This window comes from Cylas formicarius, unplaced genomic scaffold, assembly GCF_029955315.1.
Source record: "Cylas formicarius isolate icCylForm1 unplaced genomic scaffold, icCylForm1.1 PGA_scaffold_10__41_contigs__length_53128322, whole genome shotgun sequence".
NCBI classification, from domain to species: Eukaryota; Metazoa; Arthropoda; class Insecta; order Coleoptera; family Brentidae; genus Cylas; species Cylas formicarius.
The window spans coordinates 21,648,188-21,668,924 of record NW_026844214.1 but is presented as its reverse complement, the minus strand read 5'-3'; the positions used below and the strand labels follow the sequence as shown (position 1 = coordinate 21,668,924).

Below are 20,737 nucleotides of genomic sequence, written 5' to 3'. Positions count from 1 at the left end.
TTAAAACTCTCTTAAAGGTTTGAAATTGCCGAATTGGCGTCATCTATTAAATTAGGCAGGATACTGTTTAGTTCATCGTCGGTTCCATTAACTAAATTAATTAAAAATTAAAATGGAAAACTGACACGATCAAAAATTCACTTTAACATAATTATTAACTGATATTTTATTTCCATAATTACATAGATTACTTGATTTCAAAAAACTTTGACGTCAGTTCCACGCTTCTTATATTATACAAAGCATATTAACGCAATTCTAAGTGATATTTAAACGTTGGTGGAAAATATTCGTGCCAAAAGTACTTTGATGATCTCGACTATTTTTCGACGAGTGCTGCCGATTCACAGTTTTTGATGACGACAGTAGCATTTCGCGAACAATATACAAAAATAACGATTTGATTATAACTAATCTCTCAATTTTGACAAAGTTGTGCAAAATTTTAAATGTTAAATTAGTTATTTGTGTGAAGTCACGTGCTTATGATGAAGCGAAGCGGCGTCGTCATGGAACAATTTGAGGATTTACTTTTCCTGACTTGTGTGAGAAAATCTTACTTTAATTCTCTTCTGAGCTGAATTTTAATCAATGTCGCTAATGATTGTGGAAAAACGAAATCTCTGTAGGTTCCAAGAGCAATTGCATTATTTTAAACAATTTCGCAAAAAGTACAATTAAAGAATTTTGACTAATAAAAGTGTAAGGAACTTCAAAGTCAAAAACTTTCCGTACCATGTGGATAAAAATGTAAGGGTTGTACTACTTGCCATAAATTAATTTTTAAATATTACTCCAAAATAATGAAAACCTTCATTATAATTCAAGATACATGACCCACTACTTTCTTTTAAGTTGAGGGTGCTACAGACTATGGAAGTAATGTAAAGATTTATATTCAAATTGCCCACAATAGTGCCAGTTTTGGTTTTGTTTTGGGTCTATATTATTCACCAAGCGTTACTGATTACTGTTTACTGGAGTGTTACCGGTTACAACATATTTTGGTCAATTTTTTAACGTTCACTTTACTGGGTGTTGTGTGAACATGTTGGTTACTAATCGGTAAAACATTAAAATCATTCTCTAAATCTATTCAGCTGATTTTTTGCGTGCTAGCTAATTACTCCTTTTCCTCCGTAACAATAATCAACTGAGCATTAATTGCAGCAATATCCTTCCCAAAGTTTTAATAACCATGACAATAGAAGCTGCAGTTTTTGTGGAGACTTTCCATAGTAAACGTTGAAGAATACTGAGCGAGTAATGGTGGTAAATAATTACTACATTACATTGTAATAAACAGTAAAGTTTTCAATATAATTATAATCAAAAATAGTTCCGGTCAAAAGTTTGTATAACACTTAGCCTGAATAACCCTTTTCTTATGCTCAAAGTATGGTTTTCTACTATAGGAAAAAACAACAGTCTAATTGAAAACCTTTATTCAACCAAAATTAGAAAAAATGTTGGTTTGCTGAAATCCGTGCAAAAGCTTTTCTATCTTACTAAAGCAATCTGTCATTAATAATGTGAATAATGATAATCTAGATGCCTGGGCTCTTGATTGGGATGCAGATACTGATAATTACCATAATGGTAATTGTACGTTGGTTGACTACTACCCTGATTCTCTTGTGGGTGATTTAAACCTGGATTTGATTCGAATCCAGGTTGTCGATTTTTCCTAGAACACGGAATAAATAGAATCGGCTAATGCAAGAACTACTGCATTTAGAATACCTAAGTGGTGGGGCCATTATAGCCGGCTTCCTCAATTTAGCCACAAGCTCATGCTTGTTTTTGGTATTTAACCACCTTTCTTTTATAAAATCCACTCCTCGGTCCGCTATCATGATGATAGTGGCCTGAGTATTTCCCGAAACCAAAACCGGCATTACTGAAGCATCCATTATTCTCAGATTATCGATACCATGTAATCTAAGTTTATTGTCAACCACCGCGTTAGGATCAGATAGAGGGCCCATCTTACACGAACACGCCTGGTGATTCTCTGGACCTGTGTAATATCTGACTGCGCAAAGCCAGAATTCGTCCGTGTCGTAACTAAAGAAAACTTCAAATTTATAAAATTCATATCGCTAGGAAACAAAAAGAATTAGTGGACGCAAAGGCTGGCTTTTTTATTATTTAATAGTCAATAGTGAAGAACAATGAAGCCAAATGTCACACGCACATGATAAATAATAATATCCGAGGAATTATACAATGACTTGCAAAGGTATGATTTACTTATTTATTTAATAAAAAATGAGTAGACATAAATAGGGAGATACGATATTGCAGGAATAATGCTGGTAGTCCAAAGGTAATTCAACTGTTGAAGTCATCACTGCATAGAAATGCCTAAATCCTTAAATGTCGAAACGTCTGCTAACTTGCAAACGCTTTCAACTTTACTTCTGGACAAAAAAGACCTGATTCCTTGAATAAACTACGACCAAGCAAAAGTTTGTATTATACAAATTGTGACTTGCTGGTGACATTGGCACACTTGCAGAATATTCCCTTACAGCAGTAGTTAATGGGAACAAACAATGCTTCAGTAATGGTAACCAAAACTTCAAGTTTTAATGGGAATAGTCAATAATAAAAAACAAGTAAATGACATTGTCAATTCTTATGGTCTCTATTTACTAAACATCGTCGGCCATTCAACGCTACCTTGATTTTTTAAACGGAAGCATTTGACAAATATATGTGAAAGAAAAACTAATTTTGGTAAGTGTTGCTTACCCATGTTTTGAAGCACAGTCCCCGTATTCCTCGTAATCGATGGTCATTCCATATTTTTCTCTCATAACAGTCGAATTTGCTAACCTTTGAATTACTCTAATTCCAGCCAACAACACTTTCGCATCATCAATTTCGATTAAGTAATTTGCCACCATTTTGGGCGGTGTCAATGGATTATTGGAGTGCAAACCAACATACCTAATAATAGTGATTGCAATTTCTTTTACCAAATTTATTCTACTCACCCCTTGCTTTTCGGATGCAGAGTCACTGGTGAGAAAGTGAACGACTTCCTAGCGTCGGGATTTTCTGGATCCTCAGGATCGCCTACGTTGCCGGTAGCGGCACAGTTTGCCGAATATCCCGCAAAGAATATTTGTAGGTCAGGATCTGTACCACTGGAATCAGCGTGCGGTGAATTGATCCTAGCAGTGACCTAATCCGAAATTATACATCTACATATTATCCAAGGTATTTTTCAAATTTTATTTACTTAGACCGTTGCACCTAATAGAATAAATATATTTATCAATGGAAAAGTTTTCTCCGGATACTGTTTCACTGATCCGCCAAACTTTTCCTTCCGTACTTTTCAATAAAATGCTAAAAATTACACAATTTATCTTATCTAGGTACTAAAAGTTGACGTTTTCATATGTACACTTTTTCCAACTTACTCGCTTCAAATAAGTTCCCTTTCGCAAAGTTTCGCTACAGAAGAAGTAAGAAACTTTTTACAGTATCAGTGATTTTTTGATTTATAACAGGTAAAACTTTTGTGCTCGGTCGGTCTGCCGACGACTTATTCACCTGTCAAAGGTTTGAAAGTTCAGTTTAGATTATACAGTGCGTTAGGTGGAAAGAATACGTTTGCAAATGAAATAGACGTATATAAAAAGGAGTAAGTTTCAGAACTGAATATTTTGATAGACCCACTAAACAGTTTCCCTATAAAGACAAACACACTCTCTGAAAATTTTGCTTAAGAATATATATAGGGGTCAGTAACGTTATGTAGGCACACTGCCACACTGCAGTCGCAAACTAATTCCAAAAGGTCTATGACAGAAAAAATTGAACATATCATACATATCATTCTTTCAATCTTTATGAATTTAATCCCTATTATATGATTAACTTTTGATTGGTTATTATGATTAAATTGATCTGTAAAGCGTTTATGAAAGTTTTTATCCTTTTTGAGCAGAACAAAACATTAATCCAGTTTTGGTTAGTTTAAATTCAATTATTAGATTATATTATGTCAAGTGATTAACACCCTGATTGCACGGCCTGAATATATATAAACAAAAAATGCCGCATATTCTTTTTTCATGACAGATATCAACCACCATACATAATTGAAAAGGGTTCACATGGACATTTTTAAAGAAAATTTTATTTATTTATGATAAAATTTGACTAGGACACTGTATTTGAATCAGGAAAATGTCCTGATAATGGTTTTGAATAAGTAAAAAAATGTTCAGCAATTTTCAAAAATATCGAAAATTGAAAAGCCATACTTGCAAAAATATCGAAATGCGGATTTTACCCTTAAATATTTTTCAAAAACGGAATGGGTATATATACATTAATTTGTGTTCGGTTACGCAACAAATTTGTGTATAAATTTGTTGGTACCAGTCTGTAATTCCAAGATCACTCTGGTTCCCCGAATCCGAAGTAATATGACCGTAATCATGCCCTGACTTATCCCAAATTTCCTTATGGAGGATGTGCTGGGTTGAAGGGAATGCGCTGCACGGTTCTACCGGAGGGTTCGACTCTTGAGGGTGTTGCACACTGCTTTTCAAAACAGGTGTTCAAATTTCCGACTCGCAACGCGCAATTCTCGATTCCGGCACGGCCGCTCGCGAAGTGCGCGTTGCGAGTCGGAAATTTGAACACCTGTTTTGAAAAGCAGTGTGCAACACCCTCAAGAGTCGAACCCTCCGGTAGAACCGTGCAGCGCATTCCCTTCAACCCAGCACATCCTCCATAAGGAAATTTGGAGTAAGTCAGGGCATGATTACGGTCATATTACTTCCGATTCAAGGAACCAGAGTGATCTTGGAATTACAGATTGGTACCAACAAATTTATACACAAATTTGTTGCGTAACCGAACACAAATTATTGGTCCTTCGAGCCGGATTCTCTGTGAGCCGAATCCTTACTCTTGAGACATTGCATAACCGCTTATTTACTCAAGAATATTTTTCCTTTTATTCATTTTACTTTTCCAAAGCACATCCTAGGTTATTACTTATTTCTTCAATATACTACTATGCCTTCGTATGCCCCCTAGAAAATGGTGTCATAAACTCTCAATATACAAATTGAGAAACGACCGATTCTAAATCAAAAAATACATCTTGATTTCTGCTATTTGCACGTGTATGTAGGTTGTCTTTCTCGTTCCAAAGACGACAAAAAATAATCGCGAACTCGCTCCGGCGAAATCCCTTTTTTTTGTCTCACCTGCCGGTCAATACGGTGCCTGCCAAATTCAATAATTTACTTTGAATTCTCAATACAATTATTATTATTTTTTTTTTACGAATCCATAAACATTAGACTTGTTGTTGGAAGCCATCCCAAACGCGACCGTTGAGTGTAGAATACGGGGGCGCTTCCAAAAGTACCTAATAAATTTGGTATTTCTTTCGCTATTTACGAATCATAATCCTACTACTTCTACCATGCCTCCTGCAGGTGAGAAAGAAAGAAAAATTGCGTGCGCTCAAGCCCTGCGTCAAACCGTGCTTAATCAGTTGGACCTGATCGAATCCTCGGCTAATCATGCCAAAACGAACCCTGCCTCCCACTCCAAATTTAAAATTAATTTTAAAAAGTTGGATTCATGTAGAAAGAATTTTGAAAAGCAGTGTGCAACACCCTCAAGAGTCGAACCCTCCGGTAGAACCGTGCAGCGCATTCCCTTCAACGCAGCACATCCTCCACAAGGAAATTTGGGGTAAGTCAGGGCATGATTACGGTCATATTACTTCGGATTCGGGGAACCAGAGTGATCTTGGAATTACAGATTGGTACCAACAAATTTATACACAAATTTGTTGCGTAACCGAACACAAATTATACATACTCACTTGCGACAATCCAGTGGAGCTCATGGGACCTTTTTTGTCCAGTATATACTGCAGAGCAGTGGGCCAATCCAAATCGCTTATAGCTGGCACCTTTTGAAGCTTAAACTCCATGTAGAAAGCTACGTGATTTTGTAAATTTTTCCCTACGCCTGGTAAATCGTGAAGTTGTTGGATCCCAACTTTGTCCAATTCGTCTTTGGGACCTATACCAGACAGAAGGAGCAGTTGTGGCGAGTTCAGGGCGCCTGCTGCCAAGACTACTTCTTTCCTAACATTTACTGTATACAAGTGACCGTTGTACAGGAACTGTACGGCTAGGGCCTTTTTATTTTTGCCGATGCCACCTATAACTATTTTGGTGGCTGTGGAGTTTAGCATCACATGGAAGTTTGAATTGTTGCGGTGGGGTCGGAGGAAGGCTCGAGCTGTACTTAGTCGCACACCATTTCTAAAAAGATTCAAATAGGACCTTATATGCAACCTCAAATTAGGCAGCAAATTAAGAAGCGGTTTTATTTACCTAGAATTAGATTGCGCAATAGAAAAGCCAATATATTGCTTTCCGTTCAAGTCGTCCGATACATTATAGCCTATTTCTTCCGCTGCCTTTAAAATATCGTGCGCCATTTCTGGTTGGTGTCTAAATCTAGATGTCGTCCAGGGACCTTTCCTGCCGTGGTATTCCGCATCTACCAGAGTTCCAATGTCCAAGTTGTCTTCGGATCTTTTGAAAATCGGTAAGACATCTTGATAACTCCAGCCTACACGTAAAACAATATCTTCCACCACTCGAGGCTTCAATTTGTACTTTACGAACCAGGATTTCCTGCAGCCTCCCATTTCTCAAAATCCTTTGGTGTTCCCCTCGTGTACATCATACCATTGATTACGCTGCATCCGCCTAAAACTTTGCCACGTGGCCAGGAGCATTTCCGATCTGGAAAACCTTGACAAGCGACGGGTTCTGGTTCAGTTTTGTAGTTCCAATCCATCTGTGGATGTCCGAAGTAATTGGAAACCATAGCTGGAACCTGTAACGCATATCACTCTTCTTGTCAGAATAAATTGATCAAGGAATGATTCGGTTAGGTACAATATATTGCGATACTTTAGCCTTATAAAAGTTATGACTATGAATCCATATCTATATGAAGGAAATAAGTGCCAGTAAGCATGATATGTTTGCTGAACAGAACTTTGCGAGGTGAAATTTATGTAATCATGTGTTAAAGTTAAAAGATCAAAAGCTCGAGAAAAAAATCACCATCGTTTGTGCTTTATATGTATATAATGACGGGAAAAGTTATGGACAGTAAAACAAAGAGAAAAATTACTATTTCATCGGTCAAAGGTTATATGATTCTGATATATTACTAAAAAAAATGATTTTTAGAAAATAAACTGTTTACTAGGACCTTTTTTATATATTTAAAGGCAGAGTGACATGTTTCGTGACAACTGTAATTTTTTCAAACTAACTAAGTCACATAATTCACAATTTACACATATACACAATTTACAAAGGAGGGTAATGCGAAGTAAACAGGTAATATATTATAATATACTATTAACCATTCTCAAGGAAGACGTTCTTCCCTAATTTTCTAAAATATAATTTGAATTGAAAATTTTTAATAGAATGTGATGATATATATTACATTTCATTCAAAAAAGGAAGTCCGAGTAAAGTATTTTTGCATTATCCAACAAGGTCACTATTAAAAATAACTTTAATTGCGAAAGTTTCATATTTTTATAAACTTTAAGAACTTTTGAGAGGGTATTGAAACCATTTCATTCGATAGTTTTATGGGCTCAATTTTTTTTTAAAGGCAACAAAGCATTTAAGTAGTGGAGCCTTAGAAAATTTATTGGTTCAAATGTTCTTTAATTTCGTCAAGCAACATATCATATTAGTTTTTCCTATTAGTTTGGTTAAGAAATATAATTTTTAATTCCTGTTACGAATGTGACTTTCTTCTTTATTTGAAAAGAAAAATAAGTTTTTTTTTGTTCGAAATAAAAAAGATCTGTAACTAGATAAAATTATATACAGCTCGTTCTTATCCTACTGGTGAAGTGTAAAAATATCCGGAAAAGCTAGCTATCACAAAGTGAAATCTAGAATTTCCTAGAGAAATATTCACAAGCTTAAATCTAGGAAATTCAATAAATCTCACATTTTTTTCATACTCCACAAAACTTCATTTTCCTTTCTTTCTATCGATTAACTGATTACTCGATTCATCGAACATGGTGTCATATAATAGGTAGAACATTAGGAGTACTGGAAGAAAGGAACTTAACAATTTTCTGAATTTTTGGTCACCTAGGTTCTTGACTCTCGTCTATCCACATTAGATATTTCCCTATCCTTGGCTCGTGGTTCTGAAGATATTAATTATTTTTGCAAATTTTGAGATGAAACAGACACCGATTTAAATTCTTATTGCTGGGATAGTTAAATATTTGGGAAGCAAAAATTTGTCCTGCAATTTGCCAGTCCTGCAATTTGCTAGTTCCCTGTATACTGACAAAAATTGCCAAAATGAAATATTCTGACAGAACTAAAGCCGCATTCAATCTATCTATATTATAAATGGTAATATTTTTGAAATAAAAGCAGTTTTCTAGCAAAATCTAATGATATATGCAATTATGGAAAATTGGCAATAGTCATTGCATTCAATTTTTTACTAAGGATCCTTATAAAGAGAAAAAAAAAAAAGAATTGAATTGGACGAAGATTAATCAACTGAAATTCTGAATCAATGGAGAGTGTGGATGTTTCAATAAAACACAGAAAATACCATGCATGGCATCTGAGAAAGTTTGTACGAATAGAAACTTTGTTTTGTAGTAATTTTTCCATTTCAATCCGTTCATGATCATGATAATCAAAAGTTTTTTCAGAATTTAAATCAGAATTTACTTTCTAAATCTTATTAAGAATACATAATTATAATTATAAAGTTAGATTTTGCGAGAAAACTGCTTTTATTTTTATTTTACTATTTAGGTATGGGAACATGATGAATCTATTTCTATACAACATTTCACATTTTGTTAAAAAAATTTAAAGAAAAGCCACTAATTTTAATTTTAATAATGTGAAATGAAAATGATAAGGCCGCTTTGTAATTAACTAGTATACCATCATTTTTAAACCTGAAAAATTGCAGATATTTGAGTATCTCATTACGCGATATTTTCCATTAGACCATCAAAAATATATTTTAATAAACACATACAAAATATTAACTACTGTCAGCTTTTCGGCCTATGAATTGGTTTATCAAATATTAGTTTTGTGCGATTGGAAACCAGTGAGGCAAAATATTTAGAGATAAAATCAGGAAATTATTTTATTTATTTTGTATTTAATAACATTTACCTTCACTGCATTTAATTATGAGGTAGAATTTGCAGTCCTGCGACGTACTTGAATGTATTGAAAATAAAACATTATTTTGTGTTAAATTTATAGTAATTATTTATATTATATAAATTTGGCATTATTTAGATATCGATATGTACGCTAGAAAGAACCGGGGTCAAGTAGCGAACGCAAACCTAAGGCAAGGTAACATTGTTTCAGTGTTATAATTACATATTTTTTCTTTATTGCCATATAATTAAGATAGCTTGAAGACTAACGTTTTTCATTTAATTTTAAATATTTTCTTAATGAATTGATTTTAGCAGACTTTTTCTCTCGATACCCCTGAGCAGCATTTACAATTATGAGAATTATGGTGGAAGATTATAATTAAATGAAATTGACAACTACATTCGTCAGTAATTTAGGTATTTATTTTAAAAATTGAACTGAGGTGGCTTTTACTTGATAAAAATCCATTTATAATAAATAAGAACCAAAAGTTCAGATTTTCTTTCTTTTAGTTCTTATTTATTTTGATTTATTTTAACTTCATAAAGAAAATTTTAAGGCAAATATCATTTTGCATGACGAAGTAAAGGTATAGTAGAATAGACATAAAATATACAGGGTGCGAGAAAAATAAAACAAAAGATCGATTGGAAAATATTGTCATTAAACGACCACATAAACGATTTGCTAGAAAAATAGAAGCATATTTGATATTTGAAATTGTTCACCCTTCTTTGTACAACTAATAATAAAATCTTTATTTTCACACTATCAAGCCTAAAAGATTTTTTTATTTCTCGTTTGCATTCCATTAATAGGAATATGATTTGATGAATTTTTGTTCTTTCTGAACTGATTTACCACAATAATGTATTAGATTTGTCTGATAAGTCGAATGTTAATTACTACTCTATTTAGGAACATGTTTCATTACAGGTTGAGAATTAGACATTATATACTGCTTCCTTTTGCGCTTGAAGATGGGAAATATAGAATGTGCTTTCCATTGATCACACTTTCCACTTTCAGTGATTATTAATGGAAAAATTCTGTTTCTTGTGCATATCTAACTTCGTAACCTTGGCAAGCTTTTCTGGTTGACAAATGAAAAGATGCTGAACTACACCAGGCCTCATTTGAGTTGCAGCAGTATTGAGTTGTAGAAGAACTTCCTATTAAGAAGTCGTATAAATTATATATGATGTTCCTATATAACTAAATAGCTTGCTAGGACTCCGAATTAAGAACCAAGCCATCCAAAAACATTTAATCTGGCATTGCGCAAGTATCTTTTCACTTAGTGTGGTGAAAATTTTTCTAAGGAAACGGTGCACCGTTAAAAACATTTTATATCTATGAAACATCATTACTTGTGTAAATTGCCACTCAGAACTATCCTACGTTTCGTTTTTCATTCACGTCTAATCTGCTATCCACCGTGAATCACCCTATAGAGTATTTAACATAGCAGTATTTACATGACACACCCAAACCCATCAATATAATTCTATTCAGAGGTCATTTATCGGAAAGATCAAGTTCATTGCGACATTTATAGGGTCACTGAACTGAAATATTTCGAACATCAGATACAGGTAATTCGAATGTTTTGCAATAAAGATTTTAGAGGGAAATAAATTACAATGTGCAGTTTATATTATGCTAAGCATTCTTCGTTTACAATACGTTTTAAAGATTTGGCCATTTCTATTGCAGGTAGACTAACCAACTGAATAAAACCGAATAATCGGCAATTGATTGAACGTAATAATTATTATTGCAACGTTTCACTGTTTATCTTAACGCATGAAGAGTTTGCGGTTTAGTTGCGTAGACCACAAAGTTTAAGTAATATCACAAAATTCAAAATTTGTTAATTCCGAGCTTTTCCTACATCATCAGTAACTACACAAGTATTGATCGCAGGCTAAACTGGCTATAGGTATATCGAACTACACGTTGATTATTCACAGTCTCTTTTTAATATAATACAAAAGATATTAAAGCCTTCTTAGGTTTAGGTTGTTGATAATTTGATAACTTTAAATACTCCTTAATAAATATTAAGATAAAGATAGCTTTATTTCCATAAGACTTGAGTTACAGTGTTGGACATGATCAGTATGATACATACATACACAAAATTATGTTTGCATATTTAATTAATTGATAATAATAACAATTATAATTAATAATGTTAGGTATATAACAAATATATACACAATAACAAACAACGAATACGTATTAAAAGGTATCACGAGAAAGAAAATCCTTAATATTGTAATAGGCAAGGCTTAGCAATTTGTTTTTAAGAATGTGTGTGAATTTTGTTTGACAAGCTATCTCTTTCAGTTCGATAGGCGATTTATTATAAATTTTTAACATCAAAATAAAAGTACTATTTAATGTAAGAGACAGTCGGTGTTGAGGTATTTGTATGTTAAGATTCGGTCTTAAATTGTACTGAATATCTGAGTTTCGTGAAAGCATATAAAGATTAGAGTTGCTTTTTACATAAGTAGCACAATTTAGTATGTACATAGCAGGAAGTGTCAATAAAGAGTGTTGTGGAAATAGGTCTCGTCGAAACAGATCTGGACATGATTTTAAATTTAATTCAAAGTTTCGATGTGCATCTTGATCAAACTTGCAATAACTGTTCTTTAATTGTCAGCTTCGTTACCCACAGTCGCGGACATTTCTGGTTCTTTAGTAAAGTAATAGTAATCGTAATAGTAAAAACATATTTGGTTCAGCCAGTAATTATTATATTGGATAGATAAATACATAACCTAAAAAAACATGTAGAAGTTGGCAGACATCGACTACTTTGATTATTTTACTTGGTAAATCTAAAAAGTTTAGGTAAAATATGTATAAATATGTAAAAATATTCAATAACGCATATATAATAATATATAATTTTTGTTGTAATTTTCCTTTATTCATATATAGTTGCTTAGAAATTTTAACTTAGTTAAAAGAAGAAGATGCATCAAACAAAAACTACAACTGCAGCATAGAAATTTGTTTGATTTTTATAACCGTTCTACCTCGACTGTCGTTAAAAATAACATTTTTCTATTCGACAAACTGCTAGCAAATATATTTTTGTTTTACCGATATACTTTTTTTAAACCAATTAAGCTAGCAACCTTAACAATTCGTTTATTTTTCTTATCAAAACGTGAGTTCCTTAATGATTTTAATAATGAGAATTACCAATTCGAGAACATTGAAAACAATGAACTAGAAATGAACGAACCCAATCTAAATCAGTAAGAAAAATGCCATAACCATTAGGTTATCGTACTGACAACTTATTAGGATTATTAACAGCACATAATGAGAATACATATTGCAGAATTATTTTTTACAATTCAACTTGATTTATTTATGAGTCCTAAAAATATCAATGTTGTATTTTCCTTTATATTATTAAAGTAAGTATGCTATAACATCCTGAAGTATATTTCAGTACTCTTGGTAAGCGTAGATTTCACTGTTTGTGTTTAAATAATTGTATTTTGGTGAAAATGTCTATGATAATATAATATGCAAATCTGATAAATGCGACTTTAGTGACGAGTTTCATTAATAAACGAGTGACTGAAGACTTAATCAGCGTATTGGATTACTATACTTTTTCTTATTGAAGTCTTAAAGTAACACTATCCATTATTTTACAGTAAGGAGTACAAAAAATGAATTTAAAGTTACAAGTAATGAACAGAACGCTTTTTAGTAGTTTTATATATTTGTTGGACTTAAGGTGAAAAGAAATATCCTTTTTTTTACTTTTGCTCTGTATTTCGTGTAGGTAAAAAACAAAAATATTTTAAGGTGAATTGAAAACCAAACCAATTATAAACAGTAGTTTTGGGCTGGTTACCAAAAGAGGGCCTAAAGACACCAAAAACGTTCATAATGTGCGCATTTTAAATTTTTAACGCCAGTTACCTACTTCCAACGTATAGTTATCGTGGCTCATGTGGGTTATCTTGGTTAGTATTTATGTTAGAATGTTAATATACTTTTTTGCAATCTTGTCCTACACGTGTAATCATTTTTTTAATGGAACACCGCATATATCATTAAACAGGTCAATTATATATCTTCTAGGTCGCCTCTATTATACTTCTATTAAAAGTAAGTGAATCTATTGAGTATACTACGTGATCATATCTCCGTCTTAATCAAAACAGAGTTTCTGTATGATCAAATTAATTTGTGCACCATCTTTTTACAAATTGTAAAACTTCGGTTTGGAGGTTTCTTTACCTTGACTTGTTGTTCTCGACTTGTATTTGTCATTCATATAAATCAATAAAACTTATTACTATTATTATTATTGTTATTATTATTATTATTATTATTATTATTATTATTATTATTATTATTATTATTATTATTAGTATAATTAGTATTGGGGGTTAATACACGTTTAAATATTATAATTGTTGTTATAACCACTCAACTCACCTGGGAACCCGGTGGTTCATCGCCTCCTGCTTCGATCAATAACACCTTCCATCCAGAAACTTCCGCCAACCGACCAGCCGCTACCGCACCGCCACTACCGCTTCCTATCACGATAAAATCGTACTCCGTGTCAGGAACTATTTTTGGTACTACCCTGCTGCAAACCTCGGTAATGTCGCACTGTCTACTCAGAAACGAATCCAGCAACCCCATGAAAATGATGAAGGAACCACCCCCGCAGGTCTCGGTAAGGGGCGGGCCCACGTATGTTGCTGTACAACCGCAGTTCATTTTTCGACTAAGGTTCTTACAACGGTCGTGGAACCCACTGCGTACTGAAAGAAACTGTTAATCGGTCGTCGACAATGGCGGCATTTGGTTTTTATATTTTTTTCGAGGCGACGGCGGTGACGTTTCAGGTTATCCCACGATCGTGTAAATTTTATTGCTTCAATGTTTTGTTTGCTTCCCTGTTGCGGTTTCGATTCGACTCGATGACCAGTTCTTACGCTGGACGGATCGTTTAATGTTTTGGCGACTTAACGCGATGAAGAATAAAGAATTTACCGCTCACCGCCTTGCACAGGTTGATCAGGCCAGGAGAGCGAACGGCCAGATCTAAAAGTATAGTTGTGATACCGACGGAGAAAAAAATCATTATAATAATGACACAGAAAAATTTGCTGATGAGTTTATTTGTCTTAGTCGTAATAAACTCATCAGCTGTTGCCGAACACACTAATGAAACCGGTCCTAAAATTTTTGTTGATAAAACTAAAATTCTAGCATGTAATCAGTTCTTCTACCAACGAATCTTTAAACAACCTAACAATCTTAATCGCGACTCAGGTCTGTCACCAATTTGGGAATCAGTCATCCGAGACAGTGTTTATACCTCTTATTAGCGCCCCCTCCCCCCTTCAAGCAAAAAATAAGCAGGTACAGAGTAAAATACGAGCCAGTTTCAGTCAAGCTCTGAAGAAGCCAACAAGATGATTGGCGAAACGTCAGCAATTTCGACTAAGCAAAAACCGACGCAGGAGGAATCCAGAAGTTTTGTAAAAAGCATTACATTAGCATGTGGAAGTTTCATCATCGTCATTTTAATACGTCACTTTCGTTTCCCACGGATCCGAGTCACTTCGGACATTTCCCGGATATTACTACACGGACTTGGAAGCAATCTGATGCTTTTGGAGATATTACCATAGGGCTAACGTTTTGAAGTTTGTCAATTCATATAGGTCATATTGTTTTGCAAATAGGTACCCAAAAACTAGCGGTCGTACAAAAAGTAAAGTAACCTTTTCAGTCGCTCGTGACTCAAATGCTCTTTACCACACTTGTTGTATAATATACTATTTGGTATAACTTATTCAAGCAAATTCAAAAGGAAATTTCGATTTTCAATTTGATAATAATGCCCTCCAACGGCCGTACCTAGAAACTTGAACATAGTCCTCAGTCATTTTTCTTGGTCACTAGGTGATTCTCAAAAGTGGATATTTTGAAAAAGTCCTCATAACATTCTTTATTTCTATGAATACCGATTCATTGAAATACATAACAATACCGAAATTGAAATAGCAATTTGTTTTTGAGATATAACATTACAAAAACATTATCAAGTACTCAAAAACTCCAAAGTTATTTTTGCTATAAACTTTATTTCAAAAACGTAGTTACAAATGTTAATAAATATGTCTGTAGGGACACGAAAGTTGTTATTTCTACACATTCATAAACCACTGAATTTATCTCCTAAACATGGAACAATTACTTTCTATTGTAATTGTTCCATGTTTAAGAGATAAATTCAGTGGTTTATCAATGTGTAGAAATAACAGCTTTTGTGTCTCTACAGACATTTTCAACCCCATTTATGAGAAACTGTTACCGTTTTATTTTATTTATCGTATTTTTACGATACTTTATAAAATTCTGTAGTTCTGTAGTTCAGTAATCGTAATTGAGCAAGTGAAACAAAACCATATTTGCTTTTGAGGCTCCAAATTATTAAAAGACGATTCGAGTGCCGCACAAATTTAATTGTTATTGTTCTGTGTCATGGTAAAAAAACACTAATCGCATCGATTCGGATTGAATGAAATGTTAATTTGTGTTTGTATTTTTTCTTTGACTCATTCTCATTATAGATAGGTCCCACTTTACTGATGCCCAGCACATAAGAGCGACAAGGACATCAAATTTTAATTTTTGGTGGCGAAACTTTAAGAATGGTCTCAATAGTCCTGGATTAACACCACTTATATAAGACATTACAGCGTTCTTGGCATACTATACCAAGATTCGAAAAATAAGCTGTTTCTGTTTCATCAAACAGGCAAGGTAAATTTAGGGTAGTTACAGACAGTTAATTTCACGCTCTTAATATTTCGAACAAGCAATATGAAAATGCTCATTGATTTTAAAGTTAACTTAGTGACATCTTTGTCCAAAAAGTTCGCAAATCTTAAGTTTTTTGTTGATTTGGTCCATAGAATGTGGTAGTTTTTCTTCTGTTTGGGGAAAGATTTTTGTAGTTCAGTAATCGTAATTGAGCAAGTGAAACAAAACCATATTTGCTTTTGAGGCTCCAAATTATTAAAAGACGATTCGAGTGCCGCACAAATTTAATTGTTATTGTTCTGTGTCATGGTAAAAAAACACCAATCGCATCGATTCGGATTGAATGAAATGTTAATTTGTGTTTGTATTTTTTCTTTGACTCATTCTCATTATAGATAGGTCCCACTTTACTGATGCCCAGCACATAAGAGCGACAAGGACATCAAATTTTAATTTTTGGTGGCGAAACTTTAAGAATGGTCTCAATAGTCCTGGATTAACACCACTTATATAAGACATTACAGCGTTCTTGGCATACTATACCAAGATTCGAAAAATAAGCTGTTTCTGTTTCATCAAACAGGCAAGGTAAATTTTGGGTAGTTACAGACAGTTAATTTCACGCTCTTAATATTTCGAACAAGCAATATGAAAATGCTCATTGATTTTAAAGTTAACTTAGTGACATCTTTGTCCAAAAAGTTCGCAAATCTTAAGTTTTTTGTTGATTTGGTCCATAGAATGTGGTAGTTTTTCTTCTGTTTGGGGAAAGATTTTTGTAGAACACACACACACACACACACACACACACACACACACACACACACACACACACACACACACACACACACACACACACACACACACACACACACACAGGTATTTGATTTTTTCCAAACTGACAGTCAATTAAATTTTATTTTTTTCTTAACAACCACATCAACATTTGACATTTCAACGGACCTGATTCAAAATAATGTAACATAAGCTGCTATCTAAGGTGCAACGTGGGTGTAAGATAATTCCATCCATGTTTTAGCACTTTGATACCAAACAAAAACAAATTACCTACAGGAGGTTAAGCAATCTGAACCAGGGCCAAATCTAGATGATTGAAAGTTAACCCTATCGGGACCACACACAAGTCAAAATATACATATACATATTTGAACAAGTAAGAAGTAGATAGTAATTAATAAGGCACAAATTATTTAGCTTTATAAATATACTCTAAATAAGGTTCTATACTCCGGGAGGCAGCAGGAAGAAAAAAAGAAATCAGATGGAAATAGATTATTTCTTTTTATTGCTGGTATTTATAAAGGTTAACAAAAGAATGAAATTTTTAAATCCAATGTGATATTTCAGATTTTTTAATACATTGACGTTATTGAAAAATCATACCATTGAATATATCATCCAGTTGAAGAATCCTTCTATTTCAGATGTTTAACTAAAGAGGTTCATTAATTTTTCGAATTTATATTACATTACGATATTTAAATATCCTCGATGCCGATAGTTCCGAGAAACTCAGAAACAAAAGCTTTCGTTTGCCTTTGGGAATAACAGGTCGAGAAAATTTACGTGAAAATTTTCTTTTGTGGCTAAAGCCTTTGAGCATCGGTAGGTTAATACAAAAACCGCAAACCCAAAAATTGTTTGAGAGTTCCGACAAGCGAGAATGGAAATTCTAAAATAAAAAAGCGACTTGTTTTGCCTTCTCTGTTTTAAACTGCTTTGTATCAAATTACAAATCTTGTGCAATAAGTTTTTTGCAGCCAGGGCGCAAGTATTTTCCGTTGCATCGCTTCCCAAAAATTTTTGCGCTTCTTGGAGATTTTTTAAAATTACTTTGTAAAACAACCAACCAAATTAAATTTCTCTATCGCTGGCAAAAGTCATTAGAATTCGACAAGTGAACAAGTGATAATACTAACTCATTTTCAAGCAGTGGGGAAAGGAAAACAATTGGAATAGAAAGTTACAAAGTTAATGATTTTCAAAAATCTTGGGATTTTGATGTTTTGATATTGTGAAAAGAAACACACACCCGCCACATTTTATGAAATCACTTCTTTATTTCTTATTATGCAAAAGAAATAAAAATTGCAGGTAATAAATATACCTTTTAGAAATATTATCCAAATACCGCTTTGTTTTGTTTGTTTTCAATTGGAAAACATTCATAAAATGTAAATAGTACTAATTCGAAATTGTTCTGAAATATATTTTTTAATGTGATCGCAGTAGAAGTCATGTCAGCTAACAAGTTAATTGTGGCATAATGTAAATCCTTATTTATTTCAAATTTCTTCCAGTATCTTCAAGTATTCTTGAAGTAAGGAATTACCATAAACTTTATTCTGTTCCCTCTATCAAAGACATAGGGCTGTATAATAATTTTGGTTAGTTAGGAGCAACCGTTCGCGAACTATTTTGAATTGAAGTTATCGATCCACGTGTTTATTTTTTAAAGAATAAAAAAACGGAATAGTTCTACACATTCTGGCATTTTAGTCTACAAGTAACTGTAAGTACTGTAACTTATTACCTTAAAAATACTTTGGAAATCACCAAATATCGGAAAATTTTTAAATAACATCCTGTATTGTCATTATTCCTCAGAGTACACATTTTTATGTATATTACTTTAATTTTTCAATTTTTTAAAAAATATTTAACTTGAATTTCAGTTAAGCTCTGAAGAAGTCAACAGGACAGTACAAGGGATTCACAAAAAATCAATATTAAAATGCTCTCTGTAATTAAAAAATACTCGTTAGAGATCCGCATAAAATTATCGTGAATTGCGGATTGGGATCGTCATTGGAAACCTATTTGGCGTTGCACGACTATGATGCTACGAACGGCATGCAATATTGGAATGGATTTTCGCGGAATGATCGTCATCGTGAGAAACGTGTAGAACTGTCCAGTCATCGACGATGTGTATTAAAAATATATTATTTTCTTCACGATAGGTGATATTTATGTTAATGTTAATATAATGCATTTTTTGTTTGGTAAATTATTATCAATTACAATGAGTTACATACATTTTTAAGAATATTCAAGATCCATTATACAGGTTGTTCCGTAAATGGCACATTTTCGCATATCATGATTCCTCCAAGAAATGTGTATGTGACATGGCTTTTTTATAGAGAATTCAATAATATGTTCAGATTTTCGCTCAATTGTTTGGCTGTTTTAACGTAATAATGATTGCATTAATATTAACTTTCGTAAAACAAAATATTCGAGTTTTTTGACACAGTCCAATACTTATAATATATATTTATAAACATAACACTTTTCTGTCATTTAAAACCTATACTGGAGTACTATCAATGCAAAAAACGGAGAAATTTTGTTATATGCTCGCAGAATTCAATATTAGAGTAATATAAAGCTGTGAACTTTTTCTCACATTTCTGCTGCATTTGGTCGCAATTGCTTCGTAAATACACACGCAGACAGGCAAAATTAAATCCATTCAAAGCACAACTTACAATCCTCGTTTAGTTTTTTATCCGCCAAACAACACGAATTCCGCACTACACAAAAGAGAATAATCGCTCCGACGATCATTATCCACCCAAAACATTATCTTTTATTAAAGTTTAGACTGAAGAACAAAACGCACGGAAAGGAAACGATTAGCTTTAAAACGACAACAAAACGCAAAACGTAACGACACAATTAATTTGTTTTCACGTTCATCCCTTGCGAAACACTTGTTATCGAGTGCAGCGCGTTTCAGAAGTAAAGTATGGAATATGTTACAAACGATTAATTGGTTTTAACTGATTCCGGGTAATAACAGATTGCTTTTTTTTATTATGATTGTTATAAACTGTAGCAGTACCATTTTTTTAACTTTTCGTCAAGTTAGCTTAACATTAATAACTAACATATACTAATAAAAAATTGAAAATGGGGTTCCATATAACGTCCCATAGCTAAGAATTTGAAGTTTTCTAGTTGAGTGTTGTCATTTATTCCACAATTTTTAACTGCCGATTATGCTATATGCGGAAGCACAAGAATGACAATTAACAATTTGGCAATCGATTTATTATAATAATATTAAGTTTCCTTGTTGTAATTTTCTGTTGAGAGTGGCGTATTAAGAAGTCTGTGTATAAAAGAGTTAAATGCAGCCATTTTGTGTGTATAAGGGTGATTTGAGCTGTTATGTATGACTGTGTGTGTCCGTGTGTGAAGGTTTATGATATATTGAAAAATCTAATTTGTTTTGCACTTTCGTAATAGTTAAGTCTAAAAAATTAATAGAGTTATCCTGTTCAATCTCGATAGTGAATTTTGTACGATTGTGTATTGTGTTAATGTTATATATGTAATTATAATTATATAATAGATATAATTATAGATAAAATTATAAATTTAAAACGAATACAGACAACAGTAAACTCTATTTATCCGAAACCAAACACAGAACACGAACAGTTTAAAACAATTACATACATAGGAGAACCTAGCGAAAAAGTTTCAAAACATTTGTCAAAATGTGGTTTAAAAATAGCTTTCAGAACTAACAACACAATAGGAAAATATTTAAAAAACAATAAATCGAAATGTCCAAAATCCCAAAAATCAGGTGTCTACAGGTTGACATGTGG

General features: G+C 33.0%; 2 protein-coding genes across 2 annotated transcripts in view; one reads left to right on the top strand and one right to left on the bottom strand.

The window, feature by feature from the left end:
• The window catches only part of LOC132700937 (nephrin), a 746,572-nt gene that overhangs the window by 356,116 nt on the left and 369,719 nt on the right, over positions 1-20,737 (top strand). The gene's annotated exons all lie outside the window — the stretch shown is intronic.
• On the bottom strand, positions 1,434-14,596 carry LOC132708073 (glucose dehydrogenase [FAD, quinone]-like). The gene is made up of 8 exons (XM_060680182.1): positions 13,743-14,596; positions 6,687-6,900; positions 6,390-6,630; positions 5,870-6,317; positions 3,003-3,193; positions 2,758-2,955; positions 1,744-2,067; positions 1,434-1,687 (listed from the first exon to the last, which is right to left on the bottom strand). The coding sequence occupies exons 1-8, from the start codon at positions 14,031-14,033 to the stop codon at positions 1,525-1,527; spliced, it is 2,070 nt and encodes a 689-aa protein (XP_060536165.1). The 5' UTR covers positions 14,034-14,596; the 3' UTR covers positions 1,434-1,524.